This window comes from Carassius carassius, chromosome 9 (assembly GCF_963082965.1).
Source record: "Carassius carassius chromosome 9, fCarCar2.1, whole genome shotgun sequence".
In the NCBI taxonomy this organism is placed as follows: Eukaryota; Metazoa; Chordata; class Actinopteri; order Cypriniformes; family Cyprinidae; genus Carassius; species Carassius carassius.
The window spans coordinates 12,130,786-12,147,572 of record NC_081763.1 but is presented as its reverse complement, the minus strand read 5'-3'; the positions used below and the strand labels follow the sequence as shown (position 1 = coordinate 12,147,572).

The 16,787-nt window shown below is 38.6% G+C and overlaps 1 protein-coding gene across 5 annotated transcripts in view; it reads right to left on the bottom strand.

The window, feature by feature from the left end:
• LOC132148960 (microtubule-associated protein tau-like) overlaps nucleotides 1–15,567 on the bottom strand; it is a 30,401-nt gene extending 14,834 nt beyond the window's left edge. For 4 of the 5 annotated variants that reach the window (XM_059557793.1, XM_059557796.1, XM_059557795.1 and 1 more), the window contains exons 1-2: nucleotides 15,491–15,567; nucleotides 173–358 (exon numbers count right to left, since the gene is read on the bottom strand). In XM_059557793.1, the coding sequence (XP_059413776.1) occupies nucleotides 173–341 (169 nt within the window). In that variant the 5' untranslated portion in view covers nucleotides 342–358; nucleotides 15,491–15,567. Of the gene's footprint in view, nucleotides 1–172; nucleotides 359–14,221; nucleotides 14,298–15,490 lie in introns of those variants that run through there. The other variant, XM_059557794.1, reaches the window with a different exon arrangement.
• Nucleotides 15,568–16,787: the final 1,220 nt, after the last annotated feature.

Below are 16,787 nucleotides of genomic sequence, written 5' to 3'. Positions count from 1 at the left end.
TTTCCCAGTATTAGACGAGACATAAGCAAAAAAAAACACACACACACACACACACTGCCATGAGTATCACTCAGCTCTTCTGTGCTTTGTGGGGAAAAGGGGGTTTTCAGCCTTACATTTTTTCCCTCTTTTTATTACAGTACCTACATTTTTTTTCCTCTTTTATACAGACCTTTCACTGGCCCATCATCCATTCCCATATGTTCTGCTCTCCCATTCTTAATGTCTTGTTGATGGCTGTCATCGATGGTCATGTTGCCTACACCAGATGCAATGTTGTTCCCAAGAGAGTGCTGAGAGTCACCCATCTGTCCAGAATTCATGTGGTCCTGATGGTCCATTTTGAGATGATTTCAGTCTGTAGAGTTAAAACAGAAAACAATTATCGTGGCAATGTGACTAATAAGTGCTGCAGGTAGAAGGTACCAGAACCTTTCATCCAGTGGAGAGAGCAGGACAAGATATTATATGAAGGTATGGGGAAGTTGTGGCCTAGTGGTTAGAGAGTTTGACTCCTAACCCTAGGGTTGTGGGTCGAGTCTTAGGCCACCAATACCACGACTTAGGTGCCTGTCAGATGGTTCACGGAATTCTTCAAACAATAAATGGAGGAATGAGAGCTTTTCGTTTTATTTCATTTTCCCAAGCCAATAAAGTGCAGAGTGCGCATAGGTGGAAAAAATAGCAAAAGTTACATATGAAAAAACCAACTTCAAAATACACACACACACACACACAAAAAAACACCTTGGTTCAGGTATAACAATGCTTTAATCAGAGTGCTTCTCAATAGCTAATACACTCACTGCACCAGTCCAGGACTCCCTGACTGCTTCATTATGTGAGAATTTATATGTATGGGTTCAACCATTTCTCAGAAACTGTCATATCCTGAACATCATATGAAGTACTAACACTTAAAAAGGATTAAAAATCCATTAACACTATTTCCTTGAATCCATCAAATATCAGTCACACAATATACCAAAACTTCAATTCAACAATACTTATAGACAGTCAAATACACAAACTCATGAACAGTTTCCACCCCTTTGCACACATACTTTGTATCTCCTAATCCCCATGATGCAACACAGCAAAGGTATAAAAAGGCTGACAAAAGTCCTCTCTGGTGTCCTCTCAAAATGGTCTCCCCCATGTATGCTGATCCAGGTAATAGCCAACAGTTTATAAGAACAACTTAAATGTCCACTGGTTTTAGTGTTCAGGTGGCCCGTCTGAACAACAATCTAGTTACTGGTGTGTAAATGTGTGTGCTTGTGTGTGTGTATCGTCCATCTCTACACCTCGCTGACACATCAAGGTAAATAAAGAGAATTAAAACCCAAGTATGTTTTAATGTATTAATGCTAAAAACTACTAGCAGCGGGAACATAGGGCAGCTCTGTGACAGTACCCTTGAGTAAGGCACCGAACCCCCAATTGCTCCCTGGGTGCTGCAACATAAATGGCTGCCCACTGCTCCGGGTGTGTTTTCACTGCTGTGTGTGTGGACTTTGGATGGGTTAACTGCAGAGCATGAATACTGAGTATGGGTCACCATACTTGGCTGTATATCACGTCACTTTTCACTTTAAATGATGGACTGATGGCACTGAGATGTCGATTTCTTTTAAAGCACGCTGAGAGAAAGCCATATCCTGTTCTTTTACTTATGGCTGCTGATGTGCTGTGTGTGTGTCTGAGTGTGTGCTTACTGTTACAACCAAGAATGTGGTTTTCCTTTTAGCAGTTCTCTTTTATACTTTGTACAAAGATTGAACCAAACTTATGTAGTTTCAACAGCTATTAGTAAATCCACACTTGTGAACACTCTCATTGTGAACACTTTCATCCATCTCCTTCACACAGGATTCTTATAAACATGAATTCCATTAGTGTCGAAATCTTCGTCACATCCCATTCCTTCCTTTTTGTCAACAACCCACGTGTATGTTACCGGACACCCAAATGTTTCGCCTGTGCTCTGAGACCCACACAGCAAGGTCATCTGGATGTGAGGGTCATAATGAAAACCAAGTTGTTTTCGACAAGAATTGCTGTGGAGCTGAAAATAACGCCAAAGCTGCAGGGATGGGTTTACATTTGTCAATTACATCATCCTCAAAGTCAGCAGTGACCAGCAGGGTAGAAGCCAAAATGGCCTTCAAAAGGCATAGTTCCAAAAATAAAAATTTGGTCTTCATTTCTAACCCGTATGACTGGAGTCACTGGACCAATTCATGGTTCTTTTGTACCTTGGAAGCCACCATGTATACTAATTGCATGGCAAAGAATATGAAAAACAGTCATTCAATTTTCACCTTTCATTTTCCACAAAGTCATATGGGTTTGGAATGACATTCATATTTTGGGTGAATGATTTCCTTATGCTTTGTACTTGAAGGTGTATAGTCCCTGGGAACCAATGATTGCACAAGTGTGCTAAGCATTGGGAAGCATCGTTCTCCAAATTCCCCAGGGAGAATCTGCCACCTTCCTAAAAAACTTTCCCTGAGGCAGCAGTGGTGCAAATTCAAGCCTGATTCCCACAGGGCCCTTATGCATTATTCAGAGTGTGCTGTGATATCAGTAAACGGAGCTTAAAAACCATCTGCAACCATAGTCAGCAGAAAACTAGATAAGCAGTGAAAACCTCCACTATATCATTAGGGACTGGTGTATTTACCATAAATGTTTGTTGGAAAATACAAACTGGGGAGCAACATCTAAAATGCACACAAAAAAGAGGATAGCCTTTCTGCTGGTTCTCAGCAGATGGTGCATTTAGGATGCTGGTCCTCTGCACATTATGCTGGTGTCCCCATCAGCCCATAATCCATCCCTTCCAACAACCTGTCACTCATATGATCACAGAAATTAGCAAAAGAAAACAAACCAAGAAACTCTTGTTGGACAAAATCAAGTCCCAGTCTTCTCATTCAAGAAACCATTTAACCACAATAGAGGAAAAAGGTTGATTGAAACGTTATTTTCAAGCAGACTTATCAGTTCAGTGGTGTCAGATTACATTAATATCTCCAAATGCCATTGGTTCCTACATAATTCCACATGATTTTTATGACTTACATCTTTTCTGTTCCTCACTCAAAGCTGAAATATAGCACACATAGGGACTTTTTAAATACATTTCTAGGTTACTGTTTGATTATTTTTTTTGGTTTTATAGTTTTGGTTACAACTTTTCTTTTAACCAGCTTAAACGGCAAGTCAATCAATCAGCTTCACTTTCAATGTCATGATGGTCAAAAATAAGTTTTGCTGGCAAAAAAAACATGGCTACGTTGGTTCACTAGCTAGAATATCAACAAATGGGCACTAACTAGCATAAACTAGCCTGAGGAAGCACAAGCTGGTTTGGAAAGAACTTGTTTACTTGGTGTGTGATTCCATGGTTGCTAGAAGCCTATGAATGCATGGACAGTCAATTTCCATCACTTGATCTTGTCCATAGGCAACTGACTGGATTGTGGAAGCGGGCACCAGGGGCTCAAGAATAAGAGGGATTGATGACATCAACCAGTCTGTAAGCAGAGCAAGACATTACATCCAAAAGACTGCAAAGACAATCATTTGCTTTTTGTGCAATAGCATGCACAATAAATAACCAGAAATGTGTATTAAGAGAGTAAACAGTTCAATTTGAGATTTCATGTAGTTTTTTTTCTTTTATTTACAGAAGCATTGTCTTTTGAATTTGTGTTCATGCAGTTTGGCCTCTGGCTGGAAGTCAGATTTACAACAGCAGCTGGTGCACTTGAACTGAAGTATTGTCATCCCTCCCTGGCAGTGCAGTTAGAATGTCAGTGCCCCTTTAAGAAGCCTACGCCTTTCTGCCTGACGATGGATGTCTCTCTTGTCTTTTCATGGTTAAGTGCTTGGCACGGAGCAGAAAGGGCAATGCTGGATTTATGAAGGATAGACTTGGAAATGCGAAGGGCTCTTGAAAGACAATGCAGAGCAACATGTGGCCGATATGGCTAAGGGGTGGCCCTGACTGAAGTGGGCAGGGGTGAGATGGAGAATTGTAATGTGAGTTGGCCAGCAGCCAGGGACGGGCAACTCTCACCTCATCAATATTCAGGACACATTACCTCAGAAAGCACGAGAGAATGAGAGAGCAAAAAAGAGGGTGAAAGAGAAATGGAGACTGAGAGAAAGATGAAGGGGGTGGGGGCTGAAAAGGAAAGATGTGTGTGGTACACTAATGTAACAGAACCGCTCAACAATAAGGATGGCATGCAAGTCTGGGGCCAGTGTCTGGGTGTTTTGGGTCCTTTGACACAAATGTCACTTGCTTTATTTGGACTGTACTGCATTGTCACTGTGACTTACATTTAAATGTTATTTGCATGTATTTTTATGCCTTGTAAACATAATTATTTGGTTAACAATGGCGTATTGAGATTTACTTTGGGCTGGGGAATTTTTCAGATTTTATCGATTAAATCAAATATTTTGCCACATTTCTGGCCACATTTGTCATGTTTTTTTTTTTTTTTTTTTTTTTATAAATCGAGGAATCACGACTTTGAATAGAAATATTACCAAATATTAACAGTAAACAGTTAACAGTAAAGAGAAAAGAATGATCCAATCAAGTGTGACAGGCTTTGTGAAGAACCATAAGTAGAATATATCACTAGGAGCCATTCACACAGAATGCACTTTTGTGTTGACAAAGATGCGACGCGGTCAATGGAATAGGAAAAAAAATGCAGGAAGATAGGAGTCAAACTTGAGCAACTTGAGCACTGCGTTTGTAGAATGCTTTTTCATATATCAGACCCTGCAAAAGACATGAGCGTAGTCAAACTCATTCATGTTTACATGCAAAAGCAGAAATCAAATAAAAACCTGTAAAGAACTACTTCTGTATGTATGAAGTTTCATAATGCATCGTGACAGGCTGAAAGCTGCTGTTCATTGTTTTACAGAACATTCATAGTTAATAATAGTCTACTTGTGTTAAACCTTCAGTCATTTTGAATTTAAATTACCTTGGCTTTTGAGAATGTTTTTTAAGCATTTTACTTGTATTTTTTCTGAACATATGTATAAGGCAAGTTTGTGCAAGATGTAGTTGTAGTTTATGCATCTTTTTGCAAAGATATTTAACAAGTGATTTGTTTAACATTTACACCATGATGACAGCTTCTTTATTTTATTTTTTAAATTTCTTTAACTAGAGGGTTAATAAAAAGTTTTTTTTTTTTTTTTTTTTTTGCCATAATGCCAGTCCTAGCATCACCAAGAGTCTAACTGAACTGTAAAAAAAAAAATCTAATGCATTTCTATTGCTTTATTCAGCTAAATCCAGGAATAATTATGATGCTTTTTTATCATATTAACTGAAAAGATAATTAAGAGATTATCAAATTTTCAAAATAATTGTTAGTTTTCCTATTTGGAAATATGAATGGGTTGAAAATTATACATCAATCAGTAATGTTTTACACTGTATATCATCCTTATGTGTTTATGAATTTATAACTGTCATGGAGATACATTTATACAGTAGCTGTAAAATGTCCTACTATTATTGCAAATTTGCTACTATTATGGCAAGTATGCATTTTAATTAGCAATGTGTATAAAATGTCATAAAATAAAACTACATTTTCATTAGGTATTTATATAACATTTTTAAAATATATTATTATTTATTACATTACATTAGTTATTAGTTTATTTTTGTTAGTATAAAAAATGAATGAAAAATGCCTAATGAAAATTTAGTTTTTTATGACACATTTTATACACATTGCTAATTAAAATGCATAATTCGTGGCACTAGTGAAAATGTAGGCAGTAAAAGAATTACTGAATTACTGGCCCAGATCAATCATAAAAAAATAAAAAAAGACAAAAATAAGCCTCATCGCTGAGCCCTGCAATGGAGAACGAGTGATGAGAAAGAAACAGAGAGGGAATGTGAGAGGGTTTCTGAGCTGAAAGGACAAGAGCAAGTAGGTGGAATGGAGAGAGAAACAACAAAGACGAAACACGTAGGAGGAAAGAATTCAGCAAATGAGAAAAAGAGAGGCAGGAAGACAGACAAAGAGAGCACTTTGACTTTATCTCACAAGTGAGAGAAAAGAAAGAGTGACAGACACGCACAGACAGAGCATGCAACTGTATAATGGTATGATACAGAACATTTCTAGAGGGACTCTCACTGATTTTGCTGCAACAGTGCAACAGGCTGCCACCACATCTAAAGGACTGGGGCATCGTGGGTATTTTTACTCCACACAGCCTTGTCCTCTCTAATCAGATCACATGTTAGTTTGCCCGAGCACACTGAGCTAAATAATCCTGCAGCACGGCAGATCTGAAAGGCTTCTTGAGGTTGTGCATGGCCAACTGACATGTATCCACGTTATCGTCACTAGTCTGAGACGGCATATTTGCTGACCGTTTGATGACCTTTTCCATTTGGTATGCTCTAATCTAATTGGTTATAGAACCCTTAAAGGTATATGGTGATGAAAAAATATAGATGGAAGGAACAATATTATTTAAATGTGTTCTCTCACAAAAAAAAACAAAAAAGTTTCTTAGGGAAACGCAAACGTAAGGCTGCTGCGATAACTGCAATATTGTAATATTGTGATACTGACAAGCAAACCACAGAATACGACAAGCAACTGCCACAACCGAGATGGTAACTTTTATAGACTGTGCCCTTCTTGTTTTACACTTATGCTGCATTCACGCCATGTCATAATAACTGTGATTTCGAGATGACAACACTTGATGTTCTACTTGGAGCTGTTCACACCATCGCACTATCAATGCCAAAACATAGCACCTAATGAATCTGAGGCGATCAGGTGGTACAAGTTATAGCTCTCCGAAAATTCCCAGTTTACAAGTTTGTTGTGATTCCGAGTTCTGCAAGGACATGAACGCCTTTTACAAGTTGGTATCTCATAATCATGGTAATGATTATGATATGGTGTGGACACCATTAAAGCATGTGCATCGAATGTTTAATAAGCTAACATCATGACAAAAATTGAAGAGAGTAATATTTTTTTTTTTTTCTGGACCGAAACCGAAAATTCTGGATGCACTATCCCTTACATCATTAAGACTGTGTGCCATTGTGATTCCAGGACCTTTTGTTCTTGCACTTTCAAATCAAATAAGACATTTTTTTCTTTTAAAACTGTAAATGTTTGGTCAAGTTTAGCACTGTCGTGTCCACTTATAATTAGATGCTAATACCAGGTGTAAACATGGCCAACTATGTGATATATGATTGGCCGATTTTCAATATGGAACGACACTGATCCAGTGATGCGTGTTAAATGTGACGCTATGTAACCTGTCAGTAGTCCTAGTGTGGTGAAGATCATCCATTTTTCTGCTAAATTGACCTGACTTTTGCTTATTCAGTTGGAAAAATGACCATCTGTCAAACCCTGCACACCAGATACCAGGAGGTGGGGGGGTGTGAGCCACGACTTGATGACATGGCGATCTATTACCTCACGTTACCTCATATATGTCTCTTTCTGTAATTAGGGCTTATAAGTATGTCAATACTTATGCAGACGTCGACAGAACCCAGCTGATACGATAAGAGGAGAATTCAATGGAGCGGTCATCTTCAATAAATATGAACCAAACAACAAGTAGCAGAAAACCTGGTGAGTAAAATAAGTGTACCCATAATGCGCTCAAGACATTTCTTGCTTCTACGGTAACTAGCACAGTAAGTCAATATGGTGAATTCCCATATAAACACCCTCCTTTCACAATAAATTCACTTTTCACTTGGTTAGCAGGGGTGTGAATCTTCACTGGTTTCACGATTCGATAACAATTATCATGTCAACAATTCAACTGAATTCCATATTCCGATGCATCACAATGCGTCACATCCTCAGTTTTAAATGTTACTGCAAATATGCAAATACAAAACTTATTTTGTATATTTTTATCAATTAAATTTAACCAACTAAATGTAGCTTCAAAACATACAAGCAAATATAAAGTAATAAAGGGGGAAAAGACAATTACAAGTGATAGACAAAAAGTACTTTCAGTATCTATGAGTGCTTTAAGCATTCAAAAGTTTACAGCCAATCATATTTATGGGTTTTTCTTTTTTCCTCAGCATTTCCTGCTGTTTGATAAAACAGTAACTGATTATTACATCATAGACAGTGGCAGCTTTAATATGCTGCAATCACACTAATGCACAAATCTATTTCGACACAGCAGATGTTTTGCCCAGTTCTGAAAACATAACCGAGTGCGTTTACATCAATTTCGTATCATAAAAATATCCAGAGATGCAAGTGCCTTTAACCACAGCCGCGATTGAGTTTCAGGACAACAAACACAAAGTGCACGTGAAAGTCTGTCAGTCATGAGTTTCATGCAAATTCTGTGCAAACCCAATGAGATTGTCTCTAGTCTACTAAACACACGTGTCATTCGTGGGAAAAAACCAAGCCCAGAATCTATTGCAGACACGATGCATCAGAGAATCAATATTTTCTCCCACCCCTATTGGTTGGTGTCTCAGAAGGTTCATAATCCATTAAGTGTACTAGCATTTCAAGCACTAATGATCTGATGACGGGCTGATGACTTCCTTGAAGTCCCTCCTTCAGAAATACGTAACGAGTTCTGATTGTGCCAGCGGTTCCTGTGTTGTGATTCGACAATAGCTGAGCGCGCGCTGCCCTCCTGGAAATGCGATTGGACTAGTTTTGAGAAGCAAGTGGGCAGGATTTGTTTTGAAAACTGCTGGAGATGTACTTATAATCATTGACGAGATGCGCATGAAAATCGCATTTGATTTTTTTGCACAGCCCTAACATCTAGTTAACAAAGCTAAACAGCGTTGCCCTTTGTGTAATAAGTTACAGAAACTGTTAAACGCACCAACTTAAATAATAAAATACACTTACCGGTTGTGATCCATAAAATACGCCTTCTCCAGACAAAGAGGGAACTGCTCCATCTTTCAGGAATAATCTTTATGTTAACCGAGTTAAACATAAATTGTAACCATTAATCTCCATGTACAGCGTCCCTGGGAAGCCGACAAACACAAACGCAGCTCTTCCTCTTCTCCGTCGGAGCGCAACAAGACCACGCCCCCTTTTTGTGTATTGATGTGGGCAGAGGTTAATCAAAAAACTGTTTTATTCACGTCATTCCTGCAGGAACTAGAGGGATGTAGTCCAAACGGGTCGTTTTTTGTAGGCGAATTCTGTTAAATAAAATATCTCGCTTGGCCTTGAACTTTGAGCTTTAGAATTTTACAGATATTATTTATACTCTAACAACAACATTACACACTAACTAAAGTTTAAAACATGGGATCACGAAGAACGGGACCTTTAAAAGTCAGAGTGTCGTAGTTCTCACTCGCTCCAAGACCGCTTCATCACGAGTACAATTGGATCTCTCAGATCAGAAAGTTATAACGACGGCAATAACCGAGCGGGAAGTTACAGGCTAGTTCTCAAGGAGTTTGTCTGTTCCTTTTACTGAATATTTTCCGGTTAAAGCATAATTTAAACAAATTCAGCACATGCATATGCAGTTGCTTTCCCAGTAATGCATTTAAATAAGTAATCTTACAGTGCTACTTCATCTGTCTCTGATTTTGAATAAGCAGAAATCTGTAAGAAATGCATCGATCTGTAGATAAAATAAATGACGAAAGTGTACTGTTATTTTCATCACAAACAAAATTTTCAGAGCAGAATGCAGCAATTATACCTTTTAATGCTGTTAATAGTTTGGCGTGTGGTAAGGATAAAAAACGTTTGCACACAATAGCCTAAGCCACTTTGAAACTCTCCTGTTATTTTAATATAGGCTTCGTTATGAACATAACAATGAAATACACTGAAATACTTTATCCACGGAGTGAAGGCGGAGCAGTGTTTCTGGTATCAGTGCGCGTGGAGCGGAGTGATTATTAAATGCTCAGAGCAGAGGGAATTTGTTGTCAAAATACTCCGTCATTTTTGGTCATACAGATAAAAGTAATCAATCTTTCGACGTTTATTTTATGTGTGCACTCCGAATAACAACGAAACGCAGTGCTTCTGTAAAATAATTAGGCTAAAGCAAACAAGATGCAGTTTCTGCCGTCTGGGTCATGTGAGCGTGACCCAGGTTAGCATGGATGATTTACATGAAATTTAATGTGTGTGCAATGTGTATATATATATATATATATCCGGGAGTGGGCGGGAGGGGGAATCATTCTTCTGGTTTTGGGACGGAACGGGATTTTCACCCAGTTTTTCCGTGGGATTGGGACGGGATGGGATTTTTTTTTTTGCGGGAGTGGGACGGGGACGGGACAGAGTTGAAAATCCACTCCTGTGTCACCCTCTAACACTCATACCTTAGCTGCTCTGAGAGTTTAATTAACCGGACAGTCCTCTCCAGCTCAGCACTTCTCTTCACTAAATTTATGGGTCTCTCTCAGAGGTTTTCAGACAGACCAATTACATAAGTGCTTTATGCACAGTTTAATCGTAGCATCCAGGAGATGGTTCTGGAATGCCTCTGCAATAATGCAGCAGCAAAAACAAACACCCAAATCAAGTTCACTCAAATGAAAACACTTCCTATGAGCAGCTCAGCATGAAATTGTTGACTATTTTTTACAGTTTGTAGAAAGGTAATAATTGCTTTGGTTGTTGTTAAAGGGTGGGCAACACTGCTAGCTTCCCTTTCTGTGCACAGTTGGGTGCCTCTCTGCCTCTGACCTAGTTTTTTCCATCCCAGCTAGCAGTGCAGATTGCAGCATCACTTCAGAAGTGTGCAGCCATCTCTCCATCTCGTGTCTCCACCCTTCAGTCCATCTCTTTATTCTCTCTCTCTGTCTGTTCCCGCAGAGCTCCAGCACTGGGCAGCAAGATCAGTGAGGGCGATGGCTGCATGTCCCCATTTGCCAAATGCATGGCAGGTGCAGCTTTATCAAGAAAACGTTCAGTATTTTCTCAAGCATTGCAGAATGCTTGCACCAGCCAGCAAGATTAACCAACAAAAACTAAATCCAGTGGTTAGGAGCTTATCCTTTCACTGGCCCTCCAAAAAATCATGCTTATGTGTTTAAAAGGATAGTTCACTCAAAAATGTATGTCATTAAATGCAATTTCAAACCTGTATGAGTTTGTTTCTTCAGTGAAACATAATAGGTGAACATTTTAAGAATATTCTGGCCACAATGAAATTAAACGGGGACCATGGCTAGTGTCCAGCTCTAAAATTCCCCTCCAAAAGCACCATAAGCGTATCATAAATGTGGTCCATACAACTCTTGCACTACAGGTATGTCTTCTGAAGCCAAATGATAGCTTTGTTTCATGGAGAGACTGAATTTAAGTGGTTATTCAATATTATTCTTCACTCCGTTGATCTGATATCCAGCGGGACTGGATCACTGAGTTACTGAGAACTAGAATGGTCTGATTCTTGAGCAAATCAATTGATTCTTTGAATTTTCAACAATGATTTGTTCACAATTTGTACATCACTGTTCCATGAAAGCATCAAGGTGAGCTAGGGCAGAGACTTTCCATGAATAATGACTAATTGATAAATAATTTAAAGTAGGTATGTTATATAAAAAAGAGAGAAGAAAGAGGTGTAGGGGTTACTTTGAAACAATTTTGCTTGTAAAATTCGCAAATAATCACAAAGAAGTAGCAAGTGACACACTGAAAGTTACATTTTGAAGCAGAACTTAAACAGTATTTGCTTGTAAAACATACTCCAATAATCTTTTTTTAGTTACAACTTCAGAAAATCATAACAGAGCTACTGTATGACTTCAGAACATCTGGAAGATAGTGTCCAAGCCATGATGTTTTTATTTTTGGTCATTTTGGAGCTTGGTGGCTTCAGTTCATTCGGAATTCCCTGTATATTTAACAAAGTGACTGAGATATTCTTCATGTACCTTTTGAGCTCTACAGAAGACAGAAATCATATAGGTTTGTAATCATGAAGGTGAAGCCTCACATGATTTAGCAGATTTAAATAAAATCATGTTCCATTGTTTGTTTCATTGATCTAACCCAGGGACGCAACCTAGACCTAGACCCCTAGGCCGAGACCCCCAGTCCAGACACCACAAGAGTTCAGATCACACCTCAACTGAACTGAATCTGAACCTACTGGCAGAGCAGTCAATGTGTTTGTGCAGCTCACATGAAATAATGGTCATGCTGCCAGACAAAGTTTCTGCTGAAGAGGAAAATGTCTGGTGATATACATCCACCACAAAATGTGTGCAGATGCAGATAGCTGTGAGACACAGCCATCATAAACTATTCAGCTGGATTCAATATAAAAGGATATAAGATGTAAAACAACATGAACTCAGCTTTTTGTGATCTCCAGCCGCTGCACACAGGAAGTTAGTCATCTGTTGCCATGGTGGATCAGGGAGTTCAGGACCGCAGTGCACACTGCATGGGATCTGGCCCAGAGAGACACTGTCTCGCTGTATTCAAGACTTGTTGAATCTGATTTGATGTATCTATCGTATCCCCGAACATTCCTGAGATATAATTGGGCGACAATGGTTCTTCTAATGAGATGACATTGCTCACATCCCCCTTGTGGAAACCCTCTGACAACATATAGTCTGAAACATGTGAGTCTATTACTTCATCCTGTAATGTAATTCATTGACAATATTGATTAAATTACTAATCAATATGACTTTTTAATAAATGAACTAAGCTAAATTATGATGCTGTCTTTATAAGAAGCAATGTTCAAAAATATTATTTTCTAAATGAAAAGAGAAATCCAGTTTGAAACCAAGCCCATCCAGGGAAGTCGTGGCCTAATGGTTAGAGAGTCGGACTCCCAATCGAAAGGTTGTGAGTTCGAGTCCCGGGCCGGCAGGAATTGTGGGTGGTGGGAGTGCATGTACAGTTCTCTCTCCACCTTCAATACCACGACTTAGGTGCCCTTGAGCAATGCATCGAACCCCCAACTGCTCCCCGGGCGCCGCAGCATAAATGGCTGCCCACTGCTCCGGGTGTGTGCTCACAGTGTGTGTGCTCACAGTGTGTGTGTGTGTTCACTGCTCTGTGTGTGTGCATTTCGGATGGGTTAAATGCAGAGCACAAATTCTGAGTATGGGTCACCATACTTGGCTGAATGTCACTTCACTTTCACTCTATTCTGAAGCTATAGCCTAAGTGACTAACAGTGAGAAACTGAAGCAAGTAACAGGCTGTTATCTGACAAGAGAAACACACTTCATTGCATGGTGTCTAAATGGAATCAGATTTACCTAATGTTCCATTGGTCTCCTTAATTGCCATGGTTAATTGGATTATGCTAGGCATAACTGGACAGAAAGGACTCTGGTTCTGTCTGACAGTGGAATCTACTGTTAGAATAATACTTCTTAACAATAAGTCTTATTCAGGGGAATTATGCATGCATATTTTACGTTTGCAAAAGCATCCCCTCCTCCAAGACTTTTAATTAACTTTTTTGGCTTTTATTTTTACAGATAGCAGACGGCATCTACGACATGAGGAGCATTAAATTGAGTTCTGAAAAAAAAAATAATAATAATTGCGTGGACTTAGAAATCTGAATAATGTTTGTCAGCTTTACTGGAATGTAGTTTTGTAAATCTGTTCGAAACTAGTAAGGAGGAATAATATCCTCAGTTCTTGCTGGAAATGTATTTGTTTTTTTTTTTTCAGTTATTTGATATTTGCACTCTGTTCACCATATTATTAATACCCTCCCATGAGAAATTCACATTTTTCTAAAATCTTATAACATTGCCTCAAAATAAGGTGTTTAGTAAAATAAGTCCAGATATACGGGTTTTTGATATGCACAGCAAGGCACTGACAAACACATATTACAGAACACCAACCGTTACATATCGATGAAACGAACTTCTCCGACAGAAAGAGTCACAACGCTCACTGCGATAAAGCCATGCTGAAATACCAACCGCGAATGTCATTTCGTGATCTTTAAATATTAGAAAAATGAAAGACTACATACATAAGCTATACAAAGACGCCAGTGCCGTTGAGCCGAAGGCAGGCGTCATGTTCAGCAGAGATGGGCGCGAGGGAGATGCAGACGTGCAGGTCGACCGTTACGAACGTTACAGTCAAGATTTTCGAATTTAGAATGTTTATTTTCAAAAAGAAATTGTACTTACGAAGCGAACAATGGGCGAGGATGATGACAGTGTGGCCGAGCAACAGCCGTGATGAGAGAGAGGGAGAGAGAGAGAGGGAGAGAGAGTGAGAGGGAGGGGAGGGGAGGGCTGGGGAGTAAGGTGTGTCCGCTGCCTTGAAAATGCAGAATTAAACATCCTGAACATCTAGTATTCTCATCCAAAAAAAAAAAAACGGAGAAAAAAACCCTGAGAGTTTTATGTAGTTTAACGGTCAGATTACATATAAACTATAGCAATACAAAATGCAGGGAAACCTGTAAATGTTACGATTCAGGCTTGTTTCTTCTATTTCCCTTTAGGCTAGTGAAAGTCTTTTTGTGCAATATCACATTAGAAAATGTTTTTTCATTCAATAGCCTGTTTTATTTGCAGAGCCGCCTAGACAAAAGCGCCATGTGGTGTTACAAAGGTCAGCATCTTCAATAAACTGAACACAGGAAAAAAGAAAAGAGGGTTCTTTCAAAAAGGCGTGCGCTTTAACCTCACGCTGAATCTACAGATAATGAGAACCTATAGCGTTTTGTGTAATCATGGCAACAACAACAACAAAAAACACACATGCAACCTCAGCACCATTTTCAACCGAGAGCAAAACGTAATCTCGTAAATCTCCTTACACCGGAGGATCAGCGATCAGTCCGTTTATCGCTTACGGATCAGGTCCACGTGCAAAGCCACAAAAAAAAAACCCGATTATCGATTTGTCATTCGTTATGCCCATAACAGAAATGGAAGGGGGGGGGGGGTGATTTAACACCACGTTATGCTCCATCAGTCTCAATACTTCTAGGTTTTTCCACACTGGCAAACCGCGTGCACGTGAAGCATTGCCTGCATCTGCGTCGATATTTCATGACATCCCTGCATGTCATGAAAAAGACCAAAATAATGGAATGGGATGTTCTTTAAATGAAAATAAATGATAAGTATCCAAATTGTACATCCACCAAAATAACTCTCGGTAGATGCTTAAGAAAGAAGTACGATTTATGTGCAGTTCTTCTTATCGATGCTGTCTCGGTGAAATTATATTTTCTTTCTCTTTTAAATCAATCTATAAAGAAAATCAAGCCCATTATGTCTCAGTCACACACCCAACACTCGGTTCCACTAACATCCAAGGACCAATAAATACACTGTTCGCAGAGGTAAAAACCGTGGTAAGGCTTAGGAGCATAGCTCATAGCTTGATTAATAATAAATCGCTGTTAAATTAAGTCTCTGAGTTTTTAAACCGGTTTGACTTACCTCTGTGGCACACGGAGTTATTTGTCTAACTGCAGCAGTCAGCCAGTGAACAAACCCTGCCAGTTCCTTCAGCGTCCTGCAGAGGGAGGATGGCGCTAGAGAGCAAGAGCAAGAATGATGTCAGGATGAGCCCTGTGCCCTGTGTCTAAAACTGTCATTTGTATGATATTCATTCACAACTAACCGAATGCTAGAATCGGGATCGAGCTGTTTATACTGTGTGAGAAAAAAACCCTTAGAAACCCCCTGAAAGTTCCCAGATCTCAGTTTGAAAATCCCTGCCATAATATAAGACTTTGTGTAAAACTTGCTGCTGAACAGTATTATTATAGTTTGCGAAAACTAAAACAATTTTTAAAAAGTGTTACTTGGAATAAAATATACATTAACAAATAAAATAAAATAAAAAAATAAATAATAATAATAATAATAAAAATTTTAGTTAGTTGTCAAAGCATGATTTCTCATCCTTTTTTTTTTTGAGTGCTAAAATAAAAAATAACCCCCTCCCAAAAGAAAATGAATACATAAAAATTTATAGAACTATATAGACATAAAAAATTTAAACATGCAAAGTTACCAAAAATAAAATAAAAATTCATTCTAAAATTAAAGTGAAAACAATACCATTCAAAATGTTAACACAAATTAAAAATTATATTAATGATACTAAAATAACAATAGTTAACACTTTTAATGTAAAGGTGTCCAAACCAAATTATCGAAAAAAGGCCCTGTTAATCTCAATTTTATTATTTTTTTTTTTTTTTTTTACTTGGAAATATCAGTTTAACTGGTTCTGTAGGTCTTAGACATTTGGGTCACTTTGACTGTGGGTCGGATTTTTTTGCTGATTCACTGCACAATGCAGCAAACTATAATATTTAAACACCATTACTGTTTTAAAACAGTGTGCTTTTTATGAACAAGTCATATATGTATTTTCACATTCTTAACAAACATTCAAGATAGACACAAGCCCACACACACATTGTACCATCTGCCCCCCAAATTCAGCCATATTCCCCTGAGTTACATACCAAGCCAAGTCCTTGACCTGGACACCTTCACATTAACAGTTAGAGTCCTTGTGCTCCTCTGTTTCGCCGCTGCTCGACCTGCTGCCAAATGTAAATTCTCCTCCTTCCTGTTGCTAAGCAAGTTATCTTGATCTGTTACTTGCCAAAACAATAATATAGATTTTTTTTAGAATACTGTATGAAAAAGAGTGACTCTGTTGATGCTATCAATATCTGTCTGTTCTTCAGATATGTGAGATGGTCTTCTGAAAGCAAAC